This window comes from Meriones unguiculatus, chromosome 6 (genome assembly GCF_030254825.1).
Source record: "Meriones unguiculatus strain TT.TT164.6M chromosome 6, Bangor_MerUng_6.1, whole genome shotgun sequence".
Lineage (NCBI taxonomy): Eukaryota > Metazoa > Chordata > Mammalia > Rodentia > Muridae > Meriones > Meriones unguiculatus.
In genome coordinates, this window is record NC_083354.1 from 22,995,960 (window position 1) to 23,013,615 (window position 17,656).

Below are 17,656 nucleotides of genomic sequence, written 5' to 3' on the forward strand. Positions count from 1 at the left end.
CTCAAGAAGTCTTGACTTGGGGGAAAAATGGGTTGAAGGATAAACTTCATTCAGTCTGCAAGAGTTTTGTGATTTTTGCTTCCTGCTCTTAGGAGAGGCCTGTGATGGTTCCATCTGGCTCAGTCTGGCTTCCACTAGGTGTCTGAACAGGCTAGCTGAGGGCAACTACGCAGCAGCTCTGTCCTGACAGCCTGCCTTCTCTAGCCCCTCTCCTTTCTGAGGCAAGGCTAGGCAGGCGGAGAGATGAGGCCAGGCTAGGTGGGGGAGCAGGCTATAGGGCCGGAAGACATAGTCACACACACACACCTCCCCCAAAATCTGAAAGCCTCCCAGACACTCTTCCTGTCACCAAGGCCTAACAAGGACATAGGCAAAGATCTAACACAACAGCGTCCTCTTGTCCCCAAGAAAGGGCTGTCATACCTACGGCCTGGAACATTCTAGGCCCTTCCAGACAATGTCTGGTCTCAGGGAAGGAGGGATGTTGGCAGAGGGCCTGGGACAGTACTCATGGGACTTCTGCCCACCCCACCCCCATCTGTTTCCCTCTTCCTGCCTGGTCCCTGGGGCAGAGCTTCGGAGATATTTCTGGCAGTTGTCTTCCAGGCCTCTGGCTTCCCAGGCTCACACAAGTGGTCCCCACACCCTAGGCCTGGTTTGATGGGCTGAGAGCTAGGGAGTGCCTTAGGGGAGGCACATTTGCTGTGGGTCTTGCAGATTCATCTGTAGGTTCTATGTCTATGTTCTTTGCTGCTCTCCTTCTACTTCCTTTCTGGTAATGGGTAACTATTCCATCCTCCCAAAGGTGGACCAAAGCCAAACCTCTCCCAAAGGGCATATACCATTCTATGAAAGTCTGGTCCCCAGTTTTCTTACCTGCAGCGTGGAGTGGAAGGAGACAGGAGTCATCAAACTCTTTTCGTTCTGATTAGGTGATCAACTAGGAAAGCCATGCACTAGGAAACATGCCATGGACTGGACTGTGGCAGGCCTGGGGTTGAGTGTCCCAAGCTGCAAGACCTTGGGCATGGCTCTTTCTTACACTCTGGTTCCTTCCACTGCCCCAGACTCACAGCACAGGAGGCAACAGAGGAGCATGCTTAAGGGCACATACACTAGGGTCAAACCCCAAATCTTCCACCTGCTGGTCATGGGCTGACCCCCTGGTTCTTAGTCTCCTTATCTATCAACCAGTGTTAGCAGCATCTAGTTCAGGGCTGCGGTGTGACTCAGCAAGCAGAGTCCTCGCTTGCCATGCACAAAGCTCAGGGGTCAACCCCAGCACCACATAAACTGGGCATGCTGGCACACGCCTGTGATCCCAGCACATGGGAAGTGGAGGCTGGAGGTTCGGGGTCATCCTCACTGCACAGCAAGTCTGAAGCCAGCCTAGGACATATCAGACCCCATCTAGAGGGGAAATCCAGCTCAGAGGGTTGCTGTAAAAAGTAAGTGGATATTGTCTATTCAACAGGGAAATTGGGGGAAGGGCCCTAGTAACTACTACAAAGACTAGGAGTCAATCTGCTTATGTGATGCACTTTAAGTGTAGCTGTTACTGTGTGAAAAAGATCTCATCCACAAGTGCACCGTCCTCCCAGCACCTACGCTGTTACACACTCAAGATGACAGCCACAGAGGGGTCAGGCAGGTGGAAAGGAAACTCCAGCTTCCCACTTCCATCCCAAGCGAGGGGTGGCTTCCACTTACAGGAGCTTGCTGGATGCTCCATTCCATGAAAAAGAGATTCAGGCAGGGCTCCAGAGACCACTCAACTCCTCTTCCAGAGGACCAGGCCTCGATTCCCAGTACTTCCAGCTGCATTCACAAGGTGACTCACCTGTCCTTAATTCCAGTTCCAAGGGGTCTGAGGCCCCTTCCGGCATCCAAAGGCAGTGCATGGGATGCACTTACATGCAGGCAAAACATGAGTAGGGGACTGACTGGGCTAACCAGCAAGCATGGGGGCTGGAGAGATGGCCCAGAGGTTAAGAGCACTGGCTGCTCTTCCAGAGGTCCTGAGTTCAATTCCCAGCACCCACATGGTGGCTCACAGCTGTCTGTAATGAGATCTGGTGCCCTCTTCTGGTATGCAGGCAGAATGCTGTATATGTAATAAATAAATAAATAAAATAAATCTTAAAAAAAAAAAAATGGGCACATCTTAGAACCCTGGCCTGAACCATTCACTTGGTTTCTCCTTTCAACCTGCCTTCCCCACTCTTTTGAGCTGATGTACGATTGTCCTCAGCAGAATGACCTTGGACAAGGCTTCATTCACAACACTTTACGGAATTTGTCCCAGTACTGTAAATAGGTGATTCTACTGACCCCATCTTAAAGATGAGGAAACAGAGGCTAGGCACATGCTCTGTATAAGGGCACACAGTTTGCCCCGGTGCCAGTTAAATAGGGTATGTTTACAAGCAGGCCTGACAAGACCCGGCATGCAGTGGGTATACAGCAGCTACTTAGTACTGTCGCCGATTATTCCTTTAAAATAAAAGTTATCCGAGAGACTTAAAAAAAAAAAAGTCTGTGTGGAGGTGGCATGAATTCCGCAGTGCTAATACAAAGGCCACAGGACAACTTGGTAGAGTGGATTTTCCCTTTAGGTAGGTTCCAGGTTGAAACCAGGTCAACCAGGCTCGCAAGCAAGATCCTTTAGCTGCTGGACCATCTCACCGGCCCTTGTCACTAGTCTCTCAACAGAAGTGAATGACCACACAGGTGTCCAGATGCCCTCTGGGCCCGGCGGCCATCCAAGCCTGCGGGCCACATCACATGCGCCCGTCCTATCTTTAGCCAGGAAGGTATTTATATCCCCCAGGGAAGTTTTTTTTTTCCTCCCCGCCCCGGGGTAGCCCCAGAGTCAGTGGCCCGGGGCATCTCCAGGCCCCCCAGCGGCAGCAGCCTCCGCCCCTCCGGCTCATCATGCCCCCAGGCCCCGAGGTCCCGGTGCAGGTGTGGGTGGACGGCCAACTCTTCCAGGCGGAGCAGTCGCTGCTGGTGGAGCACTGCGGTTTCTTCCGCGGGCTCTTCCGCTCCGGCATGCGGGAGGCACGCGCGGCCGAGGTGCGCCTGGGCGCGCTGAGCGCCGCGGGCTTCGGCCTGGCGCTGCGGGTGCTGCGCGGGGAGCGGCCGGCGCTGGCGGCCGACGAGGAGCTGCTGCAGGCGGTGGAGTGCGCCGCCTTCCTGCAGGCGCCGGCGCTCGCGCGCTTCCTGGAGCACAGCGTCACGTCGGACAACTGCTCGCTGCTGTGCGACGCGGCCGCCGCCTTCGGCCTGCGCGACGTGCTGCACAGCGCCGCGCTCTTCATCCGCGACGGCGCGCGCGAGCTGCAGGCGGAGCTCGAGCTGCCCGAGGCCCGCGCCTACGTGGCGGCGCTGCGCCCCAGCACCTACGTGGCCGTGAGCACGCACACGCCCACGCCCGGCTTCCTGGAGGACGCGTCGCGCACCATGTGCTTCCTGGACGAGGAGGAGGACGCGTGGCGCACGCTGGCCGCGCTGCCCCTGGAGGCCAGCACGCTGCTGGCGGGCGTGGCCACGCTGGGCAACAAGCTCTACATCGTGGGTGGCGTGTGCGGCGCCAGCAAGGAGGTGGTGGAGCTGGGCTTCTGTTACGACCCGGAAGGCGGCACGTGGTGCGAGTTCCCCAGCCCGCACCAGCCGCGCTACGATATGGCGCTGGCTGGCTTCGAAGGCCGTCTCTACGCCATCGGCGGTGAGTTCCAGAGGACGCCCATGAGCTCCGTGGAGCGCTATGACCCGGCCACCGGCTGCTGGAGCTTCGTGGCCGACTTGCCCCAGCCGGCTACGGGGGTTCCCTGCGCCCAGGCGCGGGGCCGCCTCTTCGTGTGCCTGTGGAAGCCGGCGGACGTCACCGCCATCGTGGAGTACGTGGTGCAGATGGACAGGTGGCTGCCCGTGGCTGAACTGTGTCGTTCGCAGAGCTACGGCCACTTCATGGTGGCCCATCGCGACAGTCTCTATGTGGTGCGTAATGGCCCTTCCGATGATTTCCTGCACTGTGCCATCGATTGCTTCAACCTGGTCACGGGCCAGTGGACATCGCTACCCGGCCAGTTTGTCAACAGCAAGGGAGCACTCTTCACGTCCGTGGTGCGTGGGGACACCGTCTATACCGTGAACCGTGTGTCCACGTTGGTCTATGCCATTGAAGATGGCACGTGGCGGCTGCTCAGGGAGAAGGCTGGGTTTCCTCGGCCAGGCTCTCTCCAGACCTTCCTCCTGCGGCTGCCCCCGGGCACTACCGGGCCGGTGGCCACCGCATTGCCAGAGCTGTGACTTCAGAAGACACACCAGTCTTCATAAGCCTTGGCTGTGTGAGCCTGGCTTGAGGAGCTCCTGGGACTCCTTTTTCCCTGTCGGGACACTCAGGTCTGCTTTCGGGTGGTGTGTGGGTGCCCACGAGGTCCTGAGCAACGCCGATGCCTGGGTCCTCAAAGCACGCGGGCTCCACCGAGAGCTGGTGGGTCACAATCTCAGGGAAACGGACGGGGTCACGATTTGGGCAGTCCAGGCTTGTGAGTGAATGGCCAACAATTTGGAGCTGTGTCTAGAAGAGGGTGAAGTGTTGCTAACCGAGCTGCTGACTAGCACGCACAGTGTCAACTCAACGCTGGGTCTGGCGGGAGCTGTAGTAGCCTGGGCACAGAAAGCTTGGAGACTAGCCTAGGCAACTCCGTCTTAAGAGAAGTGTCAGGATGACCAAAAAAAGGTCTACACAGAATTTGCCTCCACACAAACTAAAAGCAACATGCTGATTGAAAAAAATAAGCAAACAATACACAATGCAAAAAACAAAAACCAAACAATAAACAAACAAACAAAACGAAAGCAGTCAGCATGGTGAAGGGGAGATAAAGAAAGGCTGCAAGTCCCGGAAGTAGGCACATATATAAGCGGCGTAGAGGAGACAGAATACAGCCTGGAGGAGCCGGGTCAGTCCACAGGGTCTGAGCGCTCTCAGAGACGGGAAAGAGCGGACCAGACAGAATCTCTGTCTGAATCTTAAAGGCTCTAGCCTTTAAGTCAGGACAGCTGGAGACGGAAGCATTTCATAGTGAGTGAGGCTGGACTGAATTGTAGCAGTTAAAATTTAGTTGAGCCTGGAGCCAGATGTAGGAAGGAGCAAGGGTTCCTTGAACAGCTTCAGGGGCTGGGATGGAACGGGATCCTCCAGGGGTAAATCCTTGACCTATCTCTTTTGGTTATTACTTTGAGACTGTTAATCCCCTGACTTCAGGTCCCTTAAGGTGTAAGGAGCCTATTCCTGCTGATCTTGGTGCATTCCTTCCTAGATATACCACAGGCTCCGTAATCTCTGCTGTGGCCCTTCCCTGGGCCTATAGTGCCTTTCCTCTTTCTCTTTATCAGCTCCATGCCCACCTCCTCTCTGCAGGACTGGCTGCCTGTGTCACTCATTGATCTCTGCGACATTCTGTGTTGGGTGTATGCAGACCGGCAATTGTAGCAGTCCCCTGCTATTAATGGGGCGTTGCACTGCCTTGCCTGCAGAATGAAATGATGTCTTACAAGAACCACTATCGAGGAGTCTGCTGCTGACACATGTTGTTAAGCAATTCCTGTCTTAAAAGCGACACAGCTTCTGTTTTAGATGCTTGCTTCAGCCCTGCAGTCTGGTCGTGTCCAGGGCAGACGTCTCTCAGTGGCCCGGGATAGTCTCCATCTTCCAGGACCCGAGGCTCATAGAAAACTCTGGCTTCAGACACAGGGCACACAGCGTGGGCAAGGTACTTCCTGGGCATGGAGCCTGGTGTTGGGCTGCCACTTACTACCTCTTCCCCTGATGTGTGTCCCAAACCTGAAATAAGCTGCCTTAGCAGTGTGGAATTGTCTAGTCTTTGTAATAGTCTAGTCTGATGATGAATCACAGCAATAAACTCTGACATTTGTAGCCTACAAATTCTAGGCAAACCATTTTTACATTCATTTTTTTCCACGGTCCCTCACTTGTGGTTCTTTCTAAGTTTATAAGTTTACACACACTCAAACACGCATGCATGTGTGGACGAACATGCACATACCCACACAAAGGAACTCATACATTCGAAGAGATTTTAATCATTAGTCAATGACTTATTCATCTCACTAATAGGGAATTGGAAGAATGCGAGCCTGGTTGAAAAGATTGTCTGAGACAGAAATTTGTACACTGAATTGGCAAAGGTGTGAGGGAGTAAGTTTGCTAGGTCAGAAATGAAGATGGCTCATAAAACCATCATTTTAATAGTTTTGTTCTGGAAAAGAATCTTTGCATCTTCATATGCGTGCGTGCAGAAATGTGCACCCCACAGGCTATTGCGGGACTTAATGGTGTCTGGGGCCATGCAATAGTAAGAGTGGCGCCTTCTTTCAGAGAGGTCTTTTATGCATAGTGGTGAGCATGCCGCGTTCATACAGTTTCCCCCGAGCTGACTTATTTAACTGTTTGAGAATGTCGAGCAAGAGCTGGGTGTGGTAGTGCACATCTTTCACCCTAGCGCTCAGGGGGCAGAGGCAGGTGGATCTCTGCATAGCAAGTTCCTGGACAGCCAGGGCTACAGAAAGAGACACTGTCTCAAATAAAAGAAAGCAGATTAAAATAAAACAACAACAACATACACACAAAAGAATTTTGAGGTAAACTAAGGAGATAGCCCTGTTGGTAAAGTCCTCCCCTTGCAAGTGGAAGGACCTGGATTTAATCTCAAAAGCCCATGTTAAAAAAAAAAAAAAATGAGGGGAACTACAGGTAGCGCAGTTGGTAAGTGTTTACCTTGGAAGCACAAGGACTTGAGTTTAATCCCAAGCATCCACCTGAACCATCTGGGTGTGGAAGCATGTGCTCAGTCCCAGCACTGGCAAGCCAGAGGCTTCCAAGTTCCTGGAGCTGCTGGGCAGCCAGCCTTGCCTACCTGCTGAGTCCCAGGCCCGTGAAAGAGCTCTGCTTAGGAAGAAAAAGAAAAGGCTTATGGATGGCATCTGAGGAGAAACAGCTGTCTTCTGGCCTACGGACAAAGTCATGTGCACACACATGTATGAATGCACACAGGCACACAATAGAACAGTGACACACACACACACACACACACACACAAATGTGGTCCTCTGCAAGAGTAGTATGTACTCTTTAACTGCCAAGTTCTCTCTCTCCAGCCATTATTTTCACCTGTTTTTTGTTTGTTTGTTTTTTTGTTTGTTTGTTTTGTTTTGTTTGTTGTCTTTTTCTCCCTGCTAAAATTTGAACTCCTTGAGAGCAGGGATCTCCCAACCCATGGTGCTAGGGACTGATCCCAGGACTTCGAGCATGCTAGGCTAGCACCTTACCCCTGGGCTGTGTTCCCAGCTCAAGAGCAGAGACTTTTGTTTGTGTTGTTAACTGATGTATCACTAGCACCAGGAACAGTGTCTACAACGTAGCAAAGATGTATCCCATCTGTTAGATGAATGAGTAGGGTTTAATAGATACCTTCTGTCAGAACAAACGGATGAGTCAATAGAGTGATTAAGGAAAAAAAAAAAAAACCTGGGGGAGGTACATAGCAAGCCTTGGACTTCAGAGGAGTTTCTGGCGGGGGCAGTGAGGGCTGGGGGCTGTGTGTGTGTGTGTGTGTGTGTGTGGCAGGGAAGACTTTATGAAGAGCAGGGAAGAATGAGATCCGGGAACAGCAGCCCGGTCCCTTTTCCTCCCAGGGAGGGGAAAAGGCTGTGGTTGAAATGCTAATCATGGGGTGAAGGATGGCTCCTCTCGGTGGTAGAGTATACACAGAAACAGTCTGTTTATTTCCCTCTGGCCCCAAGCAACTGGGCCTCTTCTTCATCCTAATTGCTTTGTTCAAGTTGCTGTCACCCCCTCAAGAGCAGCAGCAAATTAACTGTGCTGGTGTGAGGCACAGCTGTGCGAGACAAGCTCTCCCTGAGTGTGGGATCTTGGACACAGGACCCCAGTGGACAGGTCTCATCGCAGCCCTGTCCGATGCAGCCTCAGTGGTCAGAAAGCATGAAAACACAGAGCCCTCCCTCTGTTATCTCTGCAGCTAAGAAAGGTAAGGGGGGAGCTGAGGAGAGCACAGTCGTTAAAGTGTTTGCCCTGTAAGCACAAGGACCTGACTTTGATTCCTAATACTTACATAAACACGAGGATCAAGAGTTCAAGACCAGCTTCAGCTACAGAGTGGATTTTAGGCCATCCTACCAAAACCAAAAAACCAAACAACAACAACAAAAAGCCAAGCACAGTAACATGGGTTTGTAATCCGAGTTCTGGGGAGGCAAAAGTAGTTAAGTCTCTGGGGCTCCCTGGTCAGCCAGCCTGGTTAGCAAGCCCCAGGGCCCAGGGAGAGGCCTTGTTTTAAAAACAAAGTAGATAGTTCAGGAGGAATTATACGAAAGGTCAACCTCGGCCATGTGTGCACAGGTGCATACGCAGAGGTAAATCGTTTCTTGTACAGATGCTAAGGCACCATGACAGGAGGTTTCATGGACAGCCTTGCTTGTCTGACAGCCAGCGGGCTTTAGAGTCAAATGTTGACTCCAGCTGTTTGGTTGGTTTGTTTAAATGGCAGGACCTCATGTAGTCCTAGCTGGTCTGGAACTCACGCTATGGACCAGTCGGGCCTTCTGTATGCGTCTGCTTCCAGAGTGCGGGGATTAAAGATGTGTGTGCAGCCATGCATAACTTTTTTTTTTAACATTGTAGTTTATTTGTATAAGTGTTTCACCTACACGTGTTTCTGTGCATCTTGTATGATCCTGGAGCAAAGAGAGACCAGGAGAGAGCGTCAGGTCCCTTGGAAGTGGAACTACAGATGGCTGTGACCTGCCGTGTGGGTGCTGGAAATTGAACCCAGGTCCTCTGGAAGGGCAGCCATGCTCTTAATTAATGAGCCATCTCTCCAGTCCTGGCTTGATTTTTTTTTTTAAGATGAGTTTTTATTTGTGTGTGTGTGTGTGTGTGTGTGTGTGTGTGTGCCCACCCTCAGGCTGGGGTTTTTTTTTTTTTGAAACAGTTCTCCTGTAGCCCCAGCTGGCCTTAAACTTTCTATGTAGCCAAGGCTGACCTTGAATTTCTGAATTTCTCATCCTCCACTCCCACCAGTGTTGAGATTGCATTGTGTCCCCAAACTTCTTACTAACTGAGATGACTGAGATTTATGTTGCCCAGGCTGGCCTTGGACTTCCGGACTCAGGGGATCCTCCAGCTTCGGCCTCCCAAGTACTGAGACTCCAGGCATGTACCGCCACCCCAGCTCTAAACTTGGTTTTTGTATAAAAGAGGGATGGAGATAAGGATGACCTGAAGGCTCATGCAGTCATCCTGCAGGCCGAGCTAAGCACCTGGGCTGGGAGGCCATGGGTGGGGCTGGAGTCCGAATGCAGGCTGGAGAACTTGGGTTCTGTTTTACAGGGAATGGGAGCTGCAGCTTGTTTAGGCCATGAATGTGGCAGACAAAGATGTTTGACAACCCTCAAGGCCTCTGTTTGGGTCGCACCCTGGGCTCCTGAGACTTGGGAGACTCAGAAGGGCCCGGGGAGGGAGTGCGAGCCAGCTTCCCAGCTCCCACTCCCAGCAGTTTTGCTTTGACTTTCTTCCGCTGATCTGAACAATGGCTCCTGCCGGGTAGTTGTTCCTTTCAGGCTTCAGGTGTAGGGGTGGGGAGCTGCCCCATCACTGCCTCCTGCCGCTCCTGGGGTGGCCCTTCACCCTTCGTAAACAGCCTCTGGCCTCAGGCTTCCTCTAATGACCCAGTTTATGCCATCTTTCCTGGCCAGAGCCGGCTGGCTGTGTGCCTGTGTCCTCTGGCCCTCAGCAATTTGGGCATCAGTCACCCGGCGGTTAAGTTCGGGCACAGTAAAGCATCTTGGCAAGTGTCCACCTCAAAGCTTGGCCTCATCACACATTGACGGGAACCAGAGAAATGCCTTCCGGGTAAGGGTAGTGTCTCCATGACCGGAAGCTGGAGTCTTGCCTCCCCAAACCACTTTGAGGGGAAAAATCTGACCTTTAGAACTTCTCTGAGGCGAGGCTGGGAATGGAAACAAGCAGATGTAAGAGCTCCTGGCTGTGCCTGCTTGGCAAGGGATCCAGCAGGCCCATAAGTCCAGCCTCGATGTTGGGCCTGGCTCTCTCCTCCTGGCTAGGTGGGAAGGTAACAAAGTTTAACTATGGGTTCCTCCAAGGCCCACAGGGAGACCTCTGGAGGCCCTTACTGTGGGCTAGGAAGTACCACCCATGATAGCCATGTTTGTGATGGGGTTAGGGAGCGAGCCGTGTGCAGGCCCATGGGAAGGAGAGCAAGCAGAGTGTAGGAATGCTCTGTCTGCTAGCTCAGACTTTCTGGATTCAAATCCATTTGTAGGGCCTTCTGATTGGGTGCTCCTGGGCAGCTGTTTAGCCTCTGAATATCAGGTAGGCATCTGGTGGTGGGCACAGTAACAATGCCTAAACTCAAAGGGCTTCCGGGAGCACAGAAAGAACTTCAAATAAGCAGCGCCTGACTCCTGTCAATGAACCAGAAAGCTCTCCGCCTCAGGGAAGGGCTGTGGGTTATTTCAGCAGTCGCAGTTGGTCTGGCTGCAAGTGTAGAAGGTTGGCATTGCCTGTGGCAGGAGTGGAAGCCATAAAGAAGGCCTCTTGGCCTGGGGAACATCTGTCGTCATTCTTTCTGCCAGGGCATTGTCTCCGGAATGTAAACCCTGATCCCTCATCATTGTAGGGACCTGGGACAGTGTTCCCCCAGGCAGGAGTCACCTCGGCTGGGCTGTGCAGGTGGCATTCCCTGCTACAGATACCAAGAATATGCTGTCCTTATGACCTGTCCCTGAGGGCCATGCACCCCTGAGAAGCTCAAAAACACTTCATTTACTTGTTCTGAAACTGCCTCCCCACCTTCCCCACTGCTACTCAAAAACAGTTCTGAACTGTCCCCAGGCTGCTCCTCAGCCACCACACAGTAGGAATTAGGATGGCACAGCAAAGGGACGAAGATGGCAACATCCATCTCTCGCCATAGAGCTTAGCCCACTGCGCCACAGAGCCCTGTGGTGTATGCCTCTGACTACTCAGGAAAGACCCAGGCTCCTCTCTGCTTAACCCTGCTTCCAAAGGAGTGTGGGCCTGGGGCTGTAAGCCAGCTCTGGCCTCATCTGGTCTCCTGAGGATGAACACTGGGACCCTAGAAACCACCAGGATCTCTTCTTCCTCCCAGTTCTGTCCATCTGGTCCTCCAAGCTCTGAGAAATGAGCACCTAGGACCAAGCATGGCTGCCTTGTCCCCTAAATGGCCTGAGAGTAGCACCCCAAGTCCACAGAGCTTTCCTTTGCTTTTAAGGGAAGCCAACTCTTTTCAGTAGGGGTCACTTCTTACAGGGGTATCTTTCTTGAGTTTGCCCTCCCTTGTTCCCTTCTTGCCTTTTGATTTCTCTATCCAGAAAATACTTTTGAGTGTCCCCTCTAACCATGAGCTATGGCATGGTAAAGGACAGAGACAGCCAGGTTTGGCTCCTATCCTCAGGGCCTTGAGGTAGGATGGAGGAGGGAACTGTTTAGTGGTCACAGGGCCTTGTGGGTCAGGTCCCTGGTAAAGACAGAGTCTCCATTGGAAGCTAGGCCTCATGGTGGCCCATAGTCTCACCTGGTTTTCCTCTCCCAGCCTTGCAGTCAGGGGTGACTCTAGGTTTCCAGGAGGAAGGATGTACTAAGGATGTATGTCTGTTTTGTTTTTTTCCCCCACCGTACCCAGCAGGGAGCTTGGCCACGTGCAGAAGCATCTTCTGCTAGTGAAGGAGCACAGGAACAGACTGGAGGCCCTGGTTTATTCAGAGCTCCCTGGGATGGAGAAAGCTAGGCACTTAGTAGCACAGGCTCTACAGCAGGAGCAGGCCCCACCTCTCCAAGGCCAGGACCAGAAGGGGGGGCTCTCAAGGATCCAATGGTACGTGCCAGAGTAAGCTGGCCCCAAGCAGTGACGTGTGTCCACGCCTGGTCAAGAGAGGACAGGGCACCTTGACAATGCACTAAGATGGCTTGCAGCAGGGGAGGGGCTGCTCCCTTGGGGAGTTACCTAAGCACAGAGTTTGCTTGAGTTCTTGGAATTGCCTGGCTGCTGAGGGAGTGTGGAATCTGGCTAGGCCATGCCCTGGGTGGGCCCCCAGGTCCCGAGCACCCTAGCTTTTATCTTTGTATCCTCATCTGGAACCCAAGTAATGTCTTTATTCAACCTGGAAACATTTTCTTAGTGACAAAATAAGTCAAATCATAGGTTAAAAATCTTGAGCAGAGAAAGAGCAGATGACGTTGTGTGGGCAGTCGCCCAGAGGACACAGAACTTGCATCTCCTGAATGGGTCCTTATAAGGACAGGTTCAGGAGAGTGGGCAGGAGGAGGGCCACCAACAGTGGCAGGAGCCTTGGAGCCTGGGGTGGGTGCCCCGCCACTGGACAGGGTATGGAACCAGCAGGCATTCTTGGCTAGGACCCAGCTCTGATGGCGGACCTGGCCAAATGCAGCCCCAGGAACCCCTTCTGAGCCCCTTTTCATCGCCACTGTCAGCCCAGGCAAGTGACTTGTGTTAACCAGCCTCCAAAGCCAGCCCAGCTCTGGCAGCTCACTGAAGGATGGAGACCATTTCCCGTTTTTTTTTTTTTTTGTTTTGTTTTGTTTTGTTTTTTTGTTTTGTTTTGTTTTTTATGTTTTGTTTTGTATTCATCCACTTCCTCCCCCCCCCCGACTTGTACTCAGCTGGTATGCTAGGCAATAAAGTGATGTATGGTGGGAGAATTGGTGAATGTATTAAAAAAACAAAAGCAAGCAAGCAAGCAAACAACTCAGGGTCTTATGTAGCCTTGGCTGGTCTCAAACTCTAGCAGTAGCTGAGAATGACCCTGAACTTCTGATTCACTTCTCTCTACCTCCTAAGCGCTGGACTGCCAACATGAAGCCTCACTCCTGGTTTATATGGTACTGGTGTTTGGATCCGAGGTTTTATGCATGCTAGGCAAGCAGTCAACCAACAGAGCCATACCCTAGCCATATCCACAGAGCCAGATTAGTTGTTCTTTCGTGGCAGTTTTGGCTCATGACCTGGAACAGGAGTGAGGGGGGAAGGGGAGAGAGGAAGAAGGAGAGAAAGAGGGAAACTGAGACTATGTTCTTAGAGAGTCCTGGTTGCCCAAGTGCCCCTGTGACATCAGCATTCACAGGAGCAAAGGTTTGGCCCCTAGGGTCTGAGGGAGAGGTGAGTGTTCCCAAGGTGCCTGCCCTGAGGGTGAAGCTCTGGGATCCTCCCTCATTCGAAAAGTCTGAGACCCCTGAAGCCCAGATTCTACTTATGGTAGGTCTCATGGTCAAGGCTGAGCAGCTGGGACCTGCCCCTTCCTTTGGCCAGCTTTCACTGTGCCTAAGATCTCATTATAGTCCAGGGTAAGCAAAGGGCCATGTGCCCTCTGTGGAGACCAGCCAAGACTTCTCCAACAGCAGGCAGACAGAGGATGGGAGTTGGGGGGCTATAGGACAGACTTGGACCCAGGGAATGAAGGAAAGGGCTGACAGATGCCAAAGGTCTGGGAAGAGACTCGGGGCTCCTGGGTTGTCCCACTGAGATCTAGGGGCATGGCTTTTCACTGTCCCGGGCATGGGAAGGTCAAGGCTGAGGAGGCTATGGTAGCACCTTGGCCAGCACTCCTCCCATGGCAGGAGAAGCTTGACAGCTGCAGGAGGCTGACACTCGCACTGAGGAATGAGTAGCAAGGCTCCCACAGAGGGGGAGCTGTGCGGTCTTGCTTAGGCACTGGCCTCTGGAGGGCCTGCCGTACCTGCACATCAGCCAGCAGAACTAGGAACTCAAGGCCACACGGAAAACTTGCCTTGCTCTCACTCTGTTCTAAAGTAGGGATGTGGCTAACCTAGAACCCCTGCTTAGATGTAGCCCAGTCTGCAGCTCAGTCTCCAAGTGGGTTCCCTAGTAAGGGGAACAGGGACTGTCTCTGACATGAACTCAGTGGCTAGCTTTTTGATCACCTCCCCCTGAGCGGGGAGCAGCCTTACCAGGCCACAGAGGAAGACAATGCAGCCAGTCCTGATGAGACCTGATAGGCTAGGATCAGAAGGAAGGGGAGGAGGACCTCCCCTATCAGTGGACTTGGAGAGGGGCATGGGTGGAGATGAGGGAGGAGGGTGGGATTGGGAGGGAATGAGGGAGGAGAATACAGCTGAAATTCAAAGTGAATAAACTATAATTAATATAAAAAGAAAAAAATAGGGAAGTGGCATGTAGGATATATATACACTGGCAGCTTGTTACCATTCATCACATATTATGTGGAGAGAGCACTGCCCGCATGAGGCAGGCTACCTAATGATCCCCCGAGGGGTTCTGTCATAATTCCTAGAACCGTGAACCTGTCATTTCCACGTAGGAAGGACTTTGCAGATAGATTAGACTGGGAACCTTGAGAAGGCAGATCATCCTGGCTTAGTCTCGTGGGCCCAGGGTAAGCATCAGGGTTCTTCAGAGGAAGTGGCCAACGGTGAGCTAGACAGAGGACATTTTGTACAGTTCCCTGGGAACACAATGAGCTTCAGAACTCAGCCTGAAGTGGCTTCTAAGACAACCGTCCTGTCAGATCCGGGCCTTCCATCTTCACCATGCGTCTCTTAGGGGACTTGGGGCCAGAATGGGAGATAACTCCTAAGAGGACAGTGGGATGACAAGAAGCCAGGCTTGGCTTTGGCTGGGGCTTGCCTGTGGCCTCCCCTTATCCAGAGTCTGGCTTCAGGTAGCCTGTGTGTGTCACATGCGGATAGCTCAAGAACCACCTGACCTGAGTATTAGTCGTAGAGGCCATCGTTCCCCCAGGTGGCCCTTCCGTAATCCTTCATTCTGGCTACTTTCTTCAACTCTGCTGATCAGAGAAACCTGGTCCCCGAGGGAGAGGATTGCTCAGGTGTACTGAGATTGGTTACAGAATGATGCTGTGTCAGCTTTCTATAGCTGGGGAAGTGAATGAAAAAAACCCATTTCTGACTCACAGTGAGAGGTTCCAGCTGACAGCTGCTCGGTTCTGTTGTTTGGGGGCCTGTGGTGAGGCTGGGCATTGCGGTGGGAGTCTCTGAGGGAGCAAAGCTGCTCACATATGGTAGCCAGGAAGCAGAGAAGAGAGGAAGGGCAGGGTCCTCTCCGGGGACATGGTATAACTTCCTTCCAGAAGGCCTCATTTCCTGAAGGTCCCACCAGTCCCCAGCAGCACCATCAGCTGGAGACTAAGTCTCTACCACGTGAATCTTTAGGGAACACCTAAGCACACCGTAACAGCTGGTGTTGGTTAGGTGACAGGGAGAATGAACAGAGAAGGGCGGTGTCTACAGAAGAAGGAAAGGGAGAGCATATTTGTGAGTGGGCTGGTAGATAGTGCCAGAAGCATCCTATGCACCATTCCTCTCAGTCAGCATCAGCGAAAGGTTTCAGTATCTATTTTATGAATGAAAAACTGAAGCACAGATAAGCAACTTTCAAACACACACACACACACACACACACACACACACACACAGCCAGTTAGCAATAAGGTGAACTTGTAACCCCACCTGATTTCAGAGTCTATGCCTCAAATCTTATTTTTCCACCTCCTAAGAAAAAGGTAGTTAAGGAAGCATGGCTTATGAGGTCCCTCCCTGAGCTCTCTACTCTAGGTTCCGTAGGCAGTTAATGGCTGTGAGCCAAGGAGACTTTTTTTTCAGTACTATAGCTACTGGTAAATTGCCCATGCTCTGGTAAACAACCCTAATTAAACTTATAAAGTCATTATATAAATGAATAAAATTTAAAAACCAAAAAAGATTTACTGTAAATGAACAGTTTTTCTATTGTTGTCTCATTTGTAGTCAAGCACTAGTTTCCCGGGAATGAAAACAGAAGGGTTTCTGCCAAATGGGGGTGATGAGAGGCTTGCGGGCCTGCCAGCTGGTCGCTTCCCATGCAAGGGACTAATAAAAGTGGCATTCTGAGCCGGATTAGTTTACCTGGAACAAGAAAGGCCCTCCGGGCTAGAGAGATGGCTCAGAGGTTAACACTCGCTGTTCTTCCAAAGGTCCTGAGTTCAATTCCCAGCAACCACATGGTGGCTCATAACCATCCATAGTAAGATCTGGTGTGCAGGCAGAATATTGTATAAATAATAAATAAATCTTAAAAAAAAAAAAAAAGCCTTATGTCCATCATGGCATCTCAGCATTTGGACTTTAATTTTACTGTCTTTTCCAAGTCCATTTGATTTTTGGCAACAGACTCATGACCAGCTTCATGCTCTCTAGCTGACATTCCCAATTACTTCTCTCTGTATTGCCTCCAACTTATTGAAAGCAAGTTAGAAGGCCAGGGACTATTTTCAATGTGATTTCAAGCTGGCTGGCACTGAAACTTAGTGGAAAGCACAGAGGGCTAGGTGGGCCTCAGCAGACCTGAGGAACAGTCCTAAACTTGCTGGTTCAGCCTGCAGAAGTCCCCAGTACACAGCCAAGCAGGAGAGCGAAGCCCTGAGACATGGCTTCCCTTGGGTTTCCACAGGCTGAGGCTCCAGCTCCGTTTACAGAACAAAGAGAATAAAAGGTCTGAATCCCGGTAACTATCAGAGGGCCAGGGGTGGACTGCTGGCAGAGACAGGGGCACTAGCCCTTTGGCCTCTGATCTCTGCTTGCCTGAGTCTCTGGCCACTCCAGCAATGGGTCCTCTCAGTCCTTGAAGCCTCTTAAATGTGGGCTTGGGGTGATTAGAGTCAGCTGTCGTCCCAACCTTTGAAACTCCTGAAAGTAACAGGCTGGGTTCAAACCCAGATTATCAGAGCAGAAAGGGCGCAGATTGGCTGCTCTAGAGGGTCATGCACATGGGCCACGGGCCCAGGGTATTGCAAAGATGTTTCAGAGAGCCTCCAGCAGAAAACAAAACAAGCTGGAGGGCTACCTGGGAGACTGAAGTCCCAGGAGGACCACATGAGCTCCCAAGCTGAGACCAACCAGGCAGCATAGAGACCTCAAGCAAAAACAACACAACTCCAACCAACCAACCACACCCCAAATTTCTGGATGCTGCCCACCTGGGCTTTCTGAGTCAGACTATAAGGGGCTGGGCCCAGGGACTGCCTAAAATTCTCATGGAAGAAGAACCAGGTCTGGAAAATGTAGACCTGGTGAAATTTATTTCATTTTGTTTTGAGATAGGGTTTTGCCATGTAGCCCAGGCTGTCCTGGAACTTGCTCTGTAGACCAGGCTGGCCTCAAACCCACAGAGATCTGTCTGCCTCTGCCTCCCAAGTGCTGGGATTAAATCGTGCACCACCATAGCAGTTCTGGTTGGATTTAATTACTTTTTCTTAGGAAGCTGAAGCTGAGAGAGTTCTTGAGTCAGACACCAACAGTAAGAAGTCAGTGAACAGCCAGGTAAATGCTTCAGCAGTCAAGAGCTTAAGAGCATCTGTTGCTCCTGTAGAGGACTGGAGTTTCGCTCCCAGAACCCACGTCAGGTAGCTCACAACCACCTGTAACCCCAGGGGATCTGATGCCCTCTTCTAGCTTCTGTGGGCACCTACATGTATGCATATACACACGCACATACATATAAGTAAAAATAAATTA

At 51.8% G+C, this 17,656-nt stretch overlaps 1 protein-coding gene across 1 annotated transcript; it reads left to right on the forward strand.

The window, feature by feature from the left end:
• The first annotated feature begins 2,677 nt into the window (after positions 1–2,677).
• On the forward strand, positions 2,678–6,074 carry Kbtbd13 (kelch repeat and BTB domain containing 13). Its single transcript, XM_021626432.2, has one exon. The coding sequence runs from the start codon at positions 2,935–2,937 to the stop codon at positions 4,309–4,311; it is 1,377 nt and encodes a 458-aa protein (XP_021482107.1). The 5' UTR covers positions 2,678–2,934; the 3' UTR covers positions 4,312–6,074.
• Positions 6,075–17,656: the final 11,582 nt, after the last annotated feature.

Bases quoted from the DNA above. Each gene is read 5' to 3' on its own strand.
- Kbtbd13 (XM_021626432.2), top strand. From the start codon at position 2,935: ATGCCCCCAGGCCCCGAGGTCCCGGTGCAGGTGTGGGTGGACGGCCAA.